This window comes from Vitis riparia, chromosome 16 (assembly GCF_004353265.1).
Source record: "Vitis riparia cultivar Riparia Gloire de Montpellier isolate 1030 chromosome 16, EGFV_Vit.rip_1.0, whole genome shotgun sequence".
NCBI classification, from domain to species: Eukaryota; Viridiplantae; Streptophyta; class Magnoliopsida; order Vitales; family Vitaceae; genus Vitis; species Vitis riparia.
This window is the reverse complement of record NC_048446.1, coordinates 16,904,729-16,918,921: the sequence shown is the minus strand read 5'-3', so window position 1 is coordinate 16,918,921 and position 14,193 is coordinate 16,904,729. Positions and strand designations below refer to the sequence as shown.

The following is a 14,193-nucleotide window of genomic DNA, read 5'->3' as shown; positions in this document are numbered from 1 at the left end:
AATTCTTCCTTATAAAGTTCTCGAATTTCTAATGGGATATATGTAATTGCAATCATCTTGATAAACAATCACTTTCATCTTAAGAAGGATAAAGTTATGGCCCACTTTGTTGTGAATGAATAAAGGGAAGTAATCAATAGTTTTGGTAGGTATATGTAGGGTTTTCATGCATGCTAAGTGATTTTCATTTCTAAAAAAGAAAAAAAAAAAAAAAGGTTGTTTTCATCTCTACAAAGAATATCATACAGCAAGTTCCAGGAATCCTCATAATTTATGGTGTGAGGGCAGGCATCTTCACCCTATCACTGATGTTCTTCTCTTTGTCAATTCTCACTAGTATTAATCTTTCGGTTGAAGATATGATAAATTCCAAACACAATCACTAGATAGTTTCAAGTAAATCCAAAATATTCATGGTTTAAAATAAAAATACAATGATCAAGTTAGTCATGCTTAAATGGTATAATCCAATGAGAAAACAACAATATATGCAATGAAAAGGCAGAATCTCTGCAAGTTGGAATTATGGCAGCCGTTGTTAATTTGATTCAGTACAGTGCAGTCAAAACAATTGGCAAATGAGGTAAAGGTCCCAAAAGATGTTCTGGAACCTAAGTAAACAAAAGTTTAGTTCTAGCCTGGTAGTTCCAATGCTATCCTCTCTCCCACATTTGGGAAAATTCTCCAAAGGCTGATGGAGTAAATGCTAAGCCACTTCTATATATTAATCACTTAAATCCTAAAATTATAGGACCCAACAACCAAACAAGTTCCAACTACAGATATAGAAAATCTTTCTTTCTGGCACCAGACACAAGAAATTAACATTTGGAATACCAATTTGACAAATTTCCAGGAGGTTGGTAAAATTCCAAGAGACCTCTTTACTTCAAATATTGGACACTTTCTCATGTTTGATAAAAAGAAGAGTAATTTTTTGATTCATCACTCACATAGACCAATGAAAACATAAAGATGGTATAGTTCGTAATCTACGCTTATCATGATACCAGTTCAACCCAAGCATCAGTCTGTAATAAGATAACAAAGTTGCAGTTCTCTTTTGCCTTCCGTTAAATTAACTACACGTTTGATCAATTCCCAAGCCTGTTGATAAGATAGTTTTCCTTTTTCATGTGAGAAAGCATGTGTATGGAGAGAAGCACCTTAAAAGGCAAATTCCCATTTGCACAAAGATATTGTATTAAAGTGGGAAAGGTTGTATTATTCTATATTCTCCCTGAGCCAATAAGCCAAAGACAAGACAGATTATTCATATATTATTGTATATGTAAAGCTTTAAGCTTTGTGTGGGATCTCCTAAGAAAAACTCAGCAACCCCATCGCTCTAGTGGCCTTCTCTCCAATTTTTTTACAATGACAATGATCAGTTTGAAAAACTTTTCAAACCTCTCCTTTCCCTAAATAGAAAACCTTTGCCCTTCTTGGTATGTTGGAGCATCTCCGAATCTTTGAGCTTCTAACCCAAGCTCTCTCCATTGTACGTCCCTTTCTTTCTATGTCTATAAAAAAACTTTGGTCCTCTTGCACCCAATATACCAAAAAACAACTGCTAAGAACCTCTTTCCCTCTATCTCACAACTTCTCCATTTGGTCCTTTTATGTCCAGGAACATGGAGCCTCTCAGTGTAGGGAGAGTGGTGGGAGATGTAGTGGATGGTTTCACCCCAAGTGTGAAAATGAGTGTCACTTACAACTCCAATAAGCAAGTTGCCAATGGCCATGAGCTGATGCCCTCTGTTGTTACTGCTAAACCTAGAGTGGAGGTTGGTGGTGAAGACTTAAGGGCTGCTTATACCCTAGTAAGTTTTAATAACAATGTACTATTTTCCTCTTTTTATCAAACACTAGAACTACTCTATTAAACTGTCTCTGGTTTTTCTATGATTAGATCATGACAGACCCGGATGCTCCAAGCCCTAGTGATCCATACCTTAAAGAACATCTTCACTGGTAAGTATCACAAACTGAAGTGACATGTAAATCATCATATGGGGTTCTCAAAATTCTAAAGATACAACAATTATTTTCCAGGATTGTGGCTGACATTCCCGGTACCACTGATGCTTCCTTTGGTGAGTTTCTGATCTTCAATTCTATTTACCTTTTGTTTGCGGGCCATTTTTGCTTAAACCCATCTTTCTTTCATTCCAAACAGGAAAAGAAATTGTGAGCTACGAGCCCCCAAAGCCGGTAATTGGCATCCACAGATATGCGTTCATCTTGTTTAAGCAGAGAGGAAGAGAAACCGTGATGCCACCAGCTTCAAGAGACCATTTCAACACAAGGAAGTTTGCAGAAGACAACGGTTTAGGATCGCCAGTGGCAGCAGTATACTTCAATGCACAGAGACCAACTGCAGCAAGAAGACGATGACTCCCAAATGGATAAGGAGAATGCTATTGGGTAGCATTTCTCATGATTTTAGGGTTTGCATGTGTGTTTACTTTTGAGGTCGTTCTGTACTTGTACTAGGGTCTTAGGTAGGTAACTGTTTCTCTACCAGGTTTTGGGACACGTGGGTCCCGAATCTTTTTAGGTTTCTTTAAGAATCTGATGGATGCAGATCCCAGCAGGGCTATCTCCTGCAATTAGTAGCGTGGCAACCCATGATTGTGTACTGAGATTGTGATGGGGACCATCTTTGTCACCCAATAATATTGGACACGTTCAACATTTGTGGGGTTTTAATGATAACGAGAATAATTCTATTCGCTTGTTCTATCTGGACCATTCATAGTTGAGGAGAGGGTTCTTCACTGAAACTAGTTGAGTGTTAGCATTATCGATTCCCTGCATTGCGTTCTTTTCTATCACCATACATAAATAAGTTCTTGTTGGACAGTTGGCTCCACAAATATTGCTAAACTAAAAGATTTTACTGAAATCCTACCAGTGCTGGACAACCTGGGCTATGAGATGAGAGATCAAACTAAGATCGGCTTCTTTGCTGTGCATCCTGGTGTGGTGCCCAAACCTGAAGAACCTTTTTAGGAATGGAACCTGTAGAGAATTTCAGATAGTAACAGCCTTTCTTTGACCACCAAAATTTCCCTATTCTGCTATAAATAGAAAAAGACTAATGTTGAGAACCATTAGCAAACTAATACCAAAACAAAGAATTAATACCCAAGAAGCTCAATGTGATTTTGGGGCAAAATATTTGTCCTTTAGATGATATTCAATTACAGCCAAACTATACTCTCAACAGACAAACTTTACAAACCTTTCTAAATATCTTAAATACTCTAAATGGTGGGCAAAATGACGTAATCCCACACCTGGATCCACCACTATGTAACCAGCCAAGATGAACCGGAAGCAAACACAGATTTAAAAATTTTCAGTGTTTGAGACTTGCGAGATCAAACCACAACACCAGGAAGAGCACTGCTGTTTTCAAAATTCTATTTGAGTAGGAAATCAGAATGGATCATCCACCAAATCAGTCAAGCATTTATTTCGAGTTGCATTGATGCTCCCTGCTACAGCTTCTTCTGCCCCAAAACATGCTTGAACAGCTTGTTCTTTCCAGTCTTGCTCCTTCCATTTTATCCTGATCTATTGATGTGGTTTGTGAACGACGAGGAGACTCATCTTGTGTTTCTACCTCCCGGGGTTCAAAAGATGGGCAGGGGCCGTCATCACAGGTGCACAAAGGGATGGTGACAGAAGGAAATGGGCTACAAGAGACAGGGCAGAGAATATCTGAAGAAACTGAAGCCACACGATTCTTTCGGATCTCGGGAGTACAAGCAGGTGATGGCCGGTCTGATTCACGGGGGTGCAGCATGCATGGGGTGCAGAGGCCAAGAGACAGGTGTAGTTTGATTTCCTTTGCTGGGGAACCAGGCAATTTGACGAAAGAGGTAATCCCATGTCGACATAGAGGGCATGGAATGGACCCAGGTGGGCCCACCATTTCGGATGGGATGTTGCTTGTTGAGCAAAGATAGAGTGCACATCTTACACAAAGCTCATGACCACAGCCTGAAAGTATAAATAAATTTATATAACTATTTAGTGTGATAGTAAATACGAAAATGATTGCATTGCTAGATGCTTTGAACAATTGCTTTAAGAGTGCCCTATGTAAGGAAGATTGGAGAATAAGAGAATAAGATTTTCAAGGTTTCAATAGTTAATCCAAAAGAGATTTCAATAAAAAAAAAATTGAAAAGTAAATAAATAAAAGAAGTCTAGTTCATATTTGTACATCATTGAAGAAAGCTGAGGGTAAACTATTTACAGCTAATCTCTTAAAGAAAGACAAACTCGATGCTTCTTTGGTTGTTAAGAGAACAGAAGAAAATAACAAGCATATGATTCCACAACAGTTGGATTGGGTACATAAATCCAAATTTTCTTCTCTTTTCCAAGTTTCCATGTCAAGTGAACAAAGAACTAAGAAAATATAATAAGAAATCAACTGGGCTTTCATGCCAGCAAGGTGGAGCATTGAGCTGGACTCTGAGTGCTAGATTGATGTAAAGGTTTAAAAGAAAGACATTCACAAGGTCCCTATTAACTAGGAGAAAATGTAAGATGGCTCCCCAAAGATATAGCTTTTAGAAAAGAAGAATGTACCAATGACTCAATCAAAGTACATTAATGGTGGAATGGCAGCCTTAGGATAAGCAGAACTGAGCCAGAATATATGAGCTGTAAGTTCAGTAAAAGGTGGAGTGAAAACTATGAAATAATGGAGAATGATAACTATTAGATAATTGAAAGAACCACCAGAAAAATCGATTAGAAGGGGTGGATTTAGGCAAACTTCGACCAAAGTTAGAGATGAATAGATGAGGTGGGGACGTGTTGAATAACTGACAAACACCCAATGATTTTATAGGAGAATTTTCAGAAATGGTAATGCTAACTGCTCTTGATAATACAAAATGAAAGGCTAGCTCCTTTCATCCTCTCCATGGTTGATTCAACTACTATATTCCCTGTTTATCTATTTATTTTTGGTCAATAATTAAAAAAAAAAAAAAAAAATGAAAGAAAGAAAGAAAAGGAACAAGGACATGCAACAAAGCCAACAAATTCAAAATTAATAATTGATTTGTTGTGCAGGCACTAAATGGACAAGAAGAAGGATTAAAATAGCATTGCTTAAGGCTGTAAGAGGAGATGTATCTTATAATTTCGCTCAGCTTATGTCAAGGGAATCATATATCTTCTCAATTATTATTGCATTTTCTTGCTGCTGTTTCCATGCTTAGCCTTCTACACTACTCTCTCATTGGTTTCTATTACACGCCTATGGATCAAGAAAATTTCTGTCTTCATATTTAATCAGAGAAAAAGAAAATCCATTTCTTCATATAAATTTATGTTGACAACATTAGCATGTCTTATTTACAGATTGTGTTATAACTTCTTCCTTCCCAGTTAAATAATTCTACTTATGTCCTTTGCTCCAATTTTTGTTCACTTAAGTTTTCAACTGATATACCACATTAACTGCACACAAATTTCCCAAATTAGCTTCTTGTGTGCCTCAATCGTTCAAGGAACCCCCAGAAGGGAAATATTGCCCCGAGAAGATCATTATTGCCATTAAAGAATTGAGATGAAAATATATAGCCCTCTCTTCATGAGTTTATATAGACCTCTCTGCATTTCAAATTCTTCCTTGTCCAAGCAGTCTAGAATCTAAATCAATCTTCATAGTTAGCTCAGTTAATGAAACTATAGTCCTTCTAATAATAATAATCTTATCAATTCCATAAATTGGCTCAGTTGGCTGTCTTTTGAATATAATTTACACAAATAAATAGTAAGAAAGGAACCCATCCAATTTAATCAACATCCTAATCCTAATCTTTTGTGGAACCAATTCAATTCTAATCCACATCCTAACTCTAATTGCTGCAAATAATCATCCAAAAATCCACAGGGGTATCAACCACAAATAAAATAAGCAATAAAAGTCCTCAATGAATGACTAAAATCACCACAAAACAGATTTCCAGATCAAGGACTACACTTAATATAGCATGTAGATAGAGCAGATAATCTGAGGTTCTTCCCACATATTTAGGGTCGAAGTAATTTAAATAGAACCAAATTGTATAGAATTGAGCATACCAGGCAAACCTTAAATGCAATTAGCCATGTTAGAAAGCAAAAGAAGAACAAACCTTCAGCAGCCACTGTACATGCTCTCTCAAGGCAGACAGCACAAATATCTGTTTCATCAGAGGAGGTTGTTGAGGACTGCAACCCACACTCTCTGCAGAAAATTTTCATAAAACATTATCTAGTGTTGAATTCATTAACAGTTCAGGTCAATAAAATTTTGCTTTGATATAACACAACTCTCAGCAAGCAAGCCAGCCTGCTTTCTTATTATACATTGAGAAGCATAAACAAAATATGAACTATCATAGAACCTCCACAAATTGAAAAATAACATAAAGACAGAACCAAAGGTGTGAGAATGATGCAGGTGCCACAGCTGCAGAAGCAAGCCTTAAGTGATTCAGGTCCCCCAGAAAGGTGTAAATTTCCAAAGATTCAATGCTCACAAGGAACATTTTTACAGTCCCAAGCTCCCCATGAACACTAATTGTACCTTGCTTGCTTGGTTGTTTTCAATAGGCAGCCAATTATGCTCAATAATGGATTAATAGGAAAATACATGCCACCACTTGCAAGTTGGAAAAGGAATCAATGGATAAATTCTTCTAAAAAGGAACTCCAACAAGTGAGGAGAAAAATCTCTATTATAAAGGAGAGGATTAGGGTTTGTTTGGTAGCTATTTTTTAAAACAGTTTTAAAAAACAGTTTTTGAGAACAATTTTTTAAAAATGTTCTCCAATGTTTTTTTTTTTTTTTGATAAATAAGCACGAAATAGAATAATAAAAGGCAAAAAGCCACAAAGCATAAAATGTTCTCCAAATATTTTGTAGAACAAAAGTCTATCTGAGAACCTAAAATGTTTTTAACCTATTTTTTATATTTTTAAAAATAAATTTTATATGTAGTATATTATTTTTAATCATTCTCTATATTTGTATCATTATTTTTTAAAACAACCCTCAGAGAACAACTTAAAATAACTTCAAGATGTTCTTTGAAAACACTCTATTTTCTACTTTTAAGAACAGATAACTAATTTCTATTTTCTGGTGTCAAATGTATTTTCCTGTTTCTTTATTTTTTAAAACATAAACCTATTTTTCAAAAACAGTTACCAAATAGGGCCTTGGATTCTTCCACATTCTTCTTCTATTTCCTTTCCTTCCATACACTCCAAATGAATAAATTTCAAATTTTAAGACCTCATTCACAAAGGAAGCAATAATAATTTCATAACTACTAGAAGAACATGGTATTTGAATCCTCATCCTCTTTGAACATCTAGGGCAACAACTTAGGCAAATCCAACCTGTTCAACCCAAGGTTTCAATTGGCATGAGCAAGGTAAACAAGTTAGGGTTAGGTTAGGGTTAGAAAAATACCAACTTGAAAATATTAGGGTTGACATAGGTTGAAGGTGCAAGCAACCTGCCCTGGAGGCCTAGCTCAAGTGGTAAGAGGGATGGAGAGGGTTTGTGGGAGCTTCTAGGTTCAAGCCCCAATGAGGGCAAAAATTTACCTATAAAAAAAAAGGTGCAACCATGCAAGCAACTCAAAACCCGCATATTATTATTTTTTTAACTATATCATTTATCATATTATTTAAAATATAAAAAAAAATACAAAGGATAATGAAAGAACTCTAATCTTTTTCATTTTTTTAATTATGAGACTAAAAAGTTCATCATTTTTTGTTATTATTAAAATATTTTTAAATATTGTAACTTGAATTGAGAGTTCTCATTTATATTAAATTAGTAACTAATAATATATTTTATTACTTTAAGATATATTTCGCTTTTAAAATTCTATTTATAATATGATGTATATTTTATAGCTTTCAAATAAGTATTTTATTTGTTAGGAGATTCCATTATGAGCCTTTTGTTTGATAACCTCTAAAATCCCATGGGAACCCATAGGACCCTGAGTTGCCCACCACTTTTGGTGCGGTTTCAGAATTCTCTTGGGTTGGGTTTGGCATAGTTTGGTGATATTGATAGGCATGTTTGATGCAGGTTAGCATTTTAACCAAATATCACACACACAAGTGATGCAACATGTTCTTGATCTTCTATTTCCTTAAAGGATATCGAGGACATTGCAGCACCATGAATTCATACAAATTCTTCTACATAACTCCACATAAGCAAGTTCTGCCTTGTATTTGCAGCAATAACAAGAGAGCTTATGAACTCCCTGCACCCCACCCTACCCTTCATGAACCAAGTGAGCTTTTACATTTTATTTTTCTTTCTTTGACAGAATAATCCATTTGCAGCTCCTCAATCTTTTCCCATTCTTTCGTTTTTCTTTTATTCTTTTTCCTTTTCCACCGTGATATGATAACTTGTATTAACAAATTTAATTGTGTCCCACTTTTTTTTTTTTTCTGTAATATAAAACGTCATAACATCCAGCAAAAATGTTATCAATTACCCCTCATATTTTTTTGACATAAAATGTAAAAGCCAAGCATTAAAGTATTTACCTTTTCAAGTCTTTAGAGTTCCATATTTCATTTTGAAGTATTAAGCATAAGTTTTCACCTTATTAGCACCAAGGGATATGGTCAATAGAAAATTTACCTTGCTATATTAAGTACACTCATGAGAGGCAAAGATAGGCAATTGGAAGGAGGAAACACTGGTATTATTGAATCAGAATTGGGTGCCAGCAATGGTTCAAGCCAATGACGGCCCCACATTCTGGCAACATCAAGAGGCAGCCACCTGAAAAGATATGCAGATTTCAATTAGTCATGTCACCTACAGCAACAAAACATTAGCTACATGAATGAACACAGAAGCAAACAACAGAAGACCATCCATCTGCAGGATCATACCCGTTGCAGTTTAAAGTCAACCGACTGGCACCTCTTGCAAGGAGGATCTGCAGAAATAAGAACACATCATCTCAAATTGTGATAAAACACAACTAGGGAGAGAAACAGTTTAAGTTATAATAGTTCTTGCCTGACAGCACTTTAAATTTCCTCCACAAGCAGCATAATGCAAAGGAGTGCTTCCTGCTCCTACAGAAGAAATAAATGTACATACATATATATATTGTAGCAGTTGAGATCAGAAATTGACCAGCAATGAAAAAAAAGGAAAAAAAGAAAAAGAAATACAATAAATAAATAAATATATAAAAGCTGTTCAAAATAAAGAAACAGCATACCTATTAGATCCATTGACGTCCCATAGTGAAAAGTCACAGCTGACACGTTTGCATGGATATCAAGTAGGAGCTGTACACAATCAAAATACCCATTCAATGCAGCCATATGAAGAGCAGTGATACCCCCATCAGCTGCCTTATTTACAAACTTGGCCAGAGCACTGCAGCAAGACAAATTAATTCGACAATGAACAGTTAACAACACTTGGTTTTTTTAATAGGCAAGGTTGAAATAACTCTGAAGCAAGCAGAAAATCACTAAAATTGGGCATATATTAAACTCCTTATAGCTTCTTTCTAAGGAATAAATCTATCAGAAGTTACAAGGGTTGCAACCCCTGTTTACAAAATCATCAAAGGCCAACTTTGTGGCACCATGTCATAAGGCATCAGTTGTTCATATATTTTTATTCAGAATGTAACTTATTCATGCTTGTAATAATTTTGAAAGTAAGTTTCCAAAAATCAGGAATGCTAGCATATAATAACTCTTAGTGTCTATGTTTATATTTTAGTTTTGTTATTGACATAAGTTAGGAATCAGTTCAGAATGGAAAGAAAAAAAAAATGAAATAGAAACATGCTACATACCTCTGATCGTATTTGTTCTTTAAATTGGAACCGTCGCCTCTATCACCATTATTTTGAACATTTATAGCTTCATGAGGAGCACTTGGGACAAAGTCAGCCACTACAAGTCTTATGCATCTTACATGCCCATTTACTGCTGCAAAATGTAGAGCTGTCCTTCCGCTCAAGTAGTCTGCCCTTGTGACCTAAAAGTAAAGAACACTTGTGGTAATAAACTAAAACCAATTAACCCTTAAGAAATAAATTTAAATAACAGAAACAAAGACCTTAAAAACCAATCACCAGCCTAGTGGCTCACTGGTAGTCAGCTACCTCTCAATTACAAAGAATTAAATGATTCACACTAATCCTCCTCCATTTACTTATTGAGAAAGCTAAGGAAAAGAAAATAATGGAAACTTTGAAGCTCATTTCTTATTCTGTGTAGGTTATTCAAAAAAGGGATAAAAAAAAACAAAAGAGAACTGTCATCAGATAAGCCAAATTCTGTACTGGGTTGTTATGCAATTTGCAGAATAATGAAAATGGTAAGATTGTAAGTTTTAATCTCTTTGTTCTCCTAGTTTTTCTCAGAAACCAAAAAAAGCTTTAGGTTTCAACTACTAAAGAAAAAAAAATAGGTGAAGACATCAAAAACCAAAACTCACATTGCATCTGAAGAGCAGAGAGTCTGAACAACTTCCCAATGCCCATATCTACAAGCTTGCATCAATGCCGTCTTCAAATACAATTACAAACAAAAACCAGTCCACAATCAGATTCAACACAGATCCATCAATTCTTTGCTCTATAAAGAAGACAATCAGATTATTTCTACGAAACGAGCTACGATATCAAACAGAATCCCGAAAAGATACTCTCACAATAACTTCATCACAAATCGAAACTGAAACACATCATGTCATTTTGCCATCAAAATCAACCACGGTAAAGCAAACCCAGATCAGAAAAACACCCACAAAAAGGTGAAAATCATACCTGGCCACAGTAATTTCTGGAATTCACATCAGCTCCATTCTCCAGCAGCAAAGCAACAATCTACTCAACAACAACACAAACCCAGGAAAAAAAAAATCAACACAAGTACAACACTTAACCGGGTCAAAAAAACGATGAATCAGTGAGTATCAAAGGAGTGAGAAGCGGAAAACGACCTCATTGTGGCCCTTCGCGGCTGCGAAATGGAGAGGCGAATTGAGTCCCCGAAGGTGGAATATTTGGCTAAACATGGATTGCAGTCAAGAAGCATCTTGGCTTCCACCAAATCCCCGTCTCTGGCCGCCGAGACAGCCGTTCGCCGGACGCCGAGCACCCAAATGAATTCCCCATTTCTCTCTCAAACCACCACTTTCTCTCTCTAAGTCTTCCTCTCTCTCTAGCTTCCCTTGAGAGAATTAGGTCAACTGCAATTGAAAAAAAAAAATCAAAAAAAAAAAAAAAACCACACAAAAACATAGAATTTGGCCCCCAAAAAAATGTAGTACAATCAGGAAACAAACAGAGATAAAATTATACCATAAAAGAGAGAACCGGCAATGATGGCACCGCTACGGCGGTGGCGGGAGGGTGGGTGGTGGTGGTGAATCTTTGTCTGAGGTGCAGTAGTGAGTGGTTTTTGGGAGGAAAAAAATTGGTGGGTATGAAGAGATTCAGAATTAGAACCGGCCCGGAAGTAAAAACTTTACCCTTGTTTGGGTGTCCCCACTTTTCCCTCACTTTACAACTCTTTTCCCTGCCCTCTCTCCAATTTGTACTTTTTTTTTTTTTTTTTCCTTCAAATTTACTTTTCATCTCCTTCCCCATCATACATTGTTTTTAAACCACTCGTATTTTAATACTAATAATTCTAATTTCTTTCCAATTTGTAAATGATTTTTCTACATCTAAATAGATTTTCAATTGAAATCTCCTAATTTATTATCCCGATTATGAGAAGAAGCTTCTAAATTTTTACATCCAAATAGATTCTCAGTGAAATCTTCTAATTAATGATCCCGATTATGATAAGAAGCTTCTAAATTGAACCAATTATTTTTAATTATATAAATATATTTTAAAATCATGAATATATATTCTTGTAAAACTCGATAAATAATATATTTTATTATTTTTTTTAAACTGAGATATTAGTTACTTTTGAGGGGATAATGCCATTTTTTTTCTTACTTTGAATGGTTGTGATTTATGAAATATAAATTTATGTTTAATTTATAGATGAAGCAGAGCGAGGACAATTTCGAATCAGGGGATGTGGAGATCTTTGACCTTTTTAAGCCTGACACGGCATTATTTTCTTGGAAACTAGTGGATGAGAAACAGCCAAACAAAAAAAAATTCCCACCACCCAAACAGACCCTGAAAGTCCGTCTCCGTGTGCGACCTTTTTCAGAAATAATCAGGCGGCCCGAAGATCAGGGTGATCATGTCTGCACGTTGGACACGTGGACTAGTTTAACACGTGGAGGATCATCAGTGGTCCTGGTTACTGTTCGAGTAATGATTCGAGGAGTACTTTTAGCAATGGTGTGAGTAAATACACCCAAGATTTCTCATGAATTACCTCGATTGCCACGCAAAGGATTAGGTCTTGGTTTGGTGGGGTGTGGACCCTCCCATTGGTTGCATTACAAAAAGAGTTTCAGAGGTCCGTAGACCAATCATATTGTGCCACGTCATTAAACTATTGCTCCTTTGTAACTACACGAGATCTTTGTTGTAGAAAACTTTTATTCAAAAAATAAAAGAAAATTTGTATAATTGATGAAGAATATTGAAATAAAAGTTTTTTTTCTTACTAATATCATCTAAATCATGAGTTTTGAAAAGTTAAGTTAAGAGTTTTTTTTATGAGAAAACTTTTTTTTTAATTTAGAAAATACAATTTGACAAACTTCCCAAACATTTTTTTTTTCAAATTTATATATTATTTTAATTTGGTGTTCGAGTTAGAAAATAAGTTATCAGGAATAAGAATAATAATTTAAATAGGGAGGAAAAGAATAAAAGTTTGAAAGAAAGTACAGGAAAAGAAAATGTTAGAAAAAGTGAAAAAAATAAAAAATAAATTAGAATTTGATAAATTATTTTCATATACCATTCCAATTTTGTTTACTTATATTAACTTTTTTAGATGAAGATAAAATAATTTTAAAAAATATTAATTTTTTATAAGTTTAATTATATTTAACTTTTTTTGTTTTTTTTTATAGTAAAATCAAATATGAGAAAATTATTTTTAAATAGCTTTTCTTTACTTAGTATTTTTAAGCCAATAGTCTTAAATAGTCTTATGATAATTAAAGACATATTTTGGTAACTGTTTTTAAAATAAGTTTCTATTCTCCATAACAAAAAAATTAAAAAAACATGTTTAACAACCAAAACGATTGTTTCACTGGTTTTTTGTGATGATTGTATTCAAACTATAATTATATAAACATGGTTAAAATAAATTATTAAATAAAAATTATTTTTAAAATATTTCTAAAATATTTTAAAAATTAAAAATATTTTATATTTTCAAACATACTTTTATTTTACAAATTATCAATTAGAGACGTTTGGAAAACAGTTACTAAGCAAGCCTAAGGTTTTCTTGTAATCTAAAGGGGAAAAGATCAAACCTCGAGACTTTTTTTCCTAAATTTCAGGCCCAGATAATTACTTTGATAACTTTATATTATACAAAAAAAAAAAAAAAACTGGTTTTCATATTTAAGCTCTTCAATCAAATTTTGCTCTAAAAAATGTTGAGAATTTTTTCTCATAAATTATTTTAAAAAAATTTCCAAGAGCCAATATTATTTTTCTTAAAAATAGATTAAAATTTCAAAAAAAAAAAAAAGCATCATGTTTTCCATGACATAATCCCACATTAACCAGAATTAAAGGTGCTTATGCATTCCATCATTTGATAACAAAAAATTATTAAATTTAAATACTGGCCAACATACTCATACAATTGACAAATTTTGTTAAATTGAAATTACAATCTTTATAAAACACTATGATTATAGGAATTATTCACAAAAATAATAATAATTAAATTAGTGGGTTGTGAGACAACCCAATGAAGAATTAAAGACAAATTTTATATAATCAATTAATTAAAATAATAAAAAATTGCAACTGGTATTATAGAAATAGTCTTAAGGATTGCTTCATTTCTTCCTCAAAGCAATATCAATTTGGTGAGAATTTTTCTGTAAGCAAAAGACTATCATTTTCTATGGCTTAAAAAAATGGAAGCGATACAAAATTGGAGAGGGTTACATTGAGTGTAAGGTGGGCAACTTGCCCTTTTATT

General features: G+C 34.2%; 1 protein-coding gene and 1 pseudogene across 1 annotated transcript; one reads left to right on the top strand and one right to left on the bottom strand.

Moving 5' to 3' along the window:
• The first annotated feature begins 1,609 nt into the window (after nt 1-1,609).
• On the top strand, nt 1,610-2,754 carry LOC117933523 (CEN-like protein 1). The gene is made up of 4 exons (XM_034854910.1): nt 1,610-1,823; nt 1,913-1,974; nt 2,056-2,096; nt 2,180-2,754. The coding sequence occupies exons 1-4, from the start codon at nt 1,623-1,625 to the stop codon at nt 2,395-2,397; spliced, it is 522 nt and encodes a 173-aa protein (XP_034710801.1). The 5' UTR covers nt 1,610-1,622; the 3' UTR covers nt 2,398-2,754.
• A 371-nt stretch (nt 2,755-3,125) lies between these two features.
• Nucleotides 3,126-11,302, bottom strand: LOC117933522 (annotated as a pseudogene).
• Between the last annotated feature and the right edge of the window lie 2,891 nt (nt 11,303-14,193).

Bases quoted from the DNA above. Each gene is read 5' to 3' on its own strand.
- LOC117933523 (XM_034854910.1), top strand. From the start codon at position 1,623: ATGTCCAGGAACATGGAGCCTCTCAGTGTAGGGAGAGTGGTGGGAGAT. The intron at 1,975-2,055 runs GTAAGTATCACA...ATTATTTTCCAG, and splicing joins CTTAAAGAACATCTTCACTG to GATTGTGGCTGACATTCCCG. The intron at 2,097-2,179 runs GTGAGTTTCTGA...CATTCCAAACAG, and splicing joins TACCACTGATGCTTCCTTTG to GAAAAGAAATTGTGAGCTAC.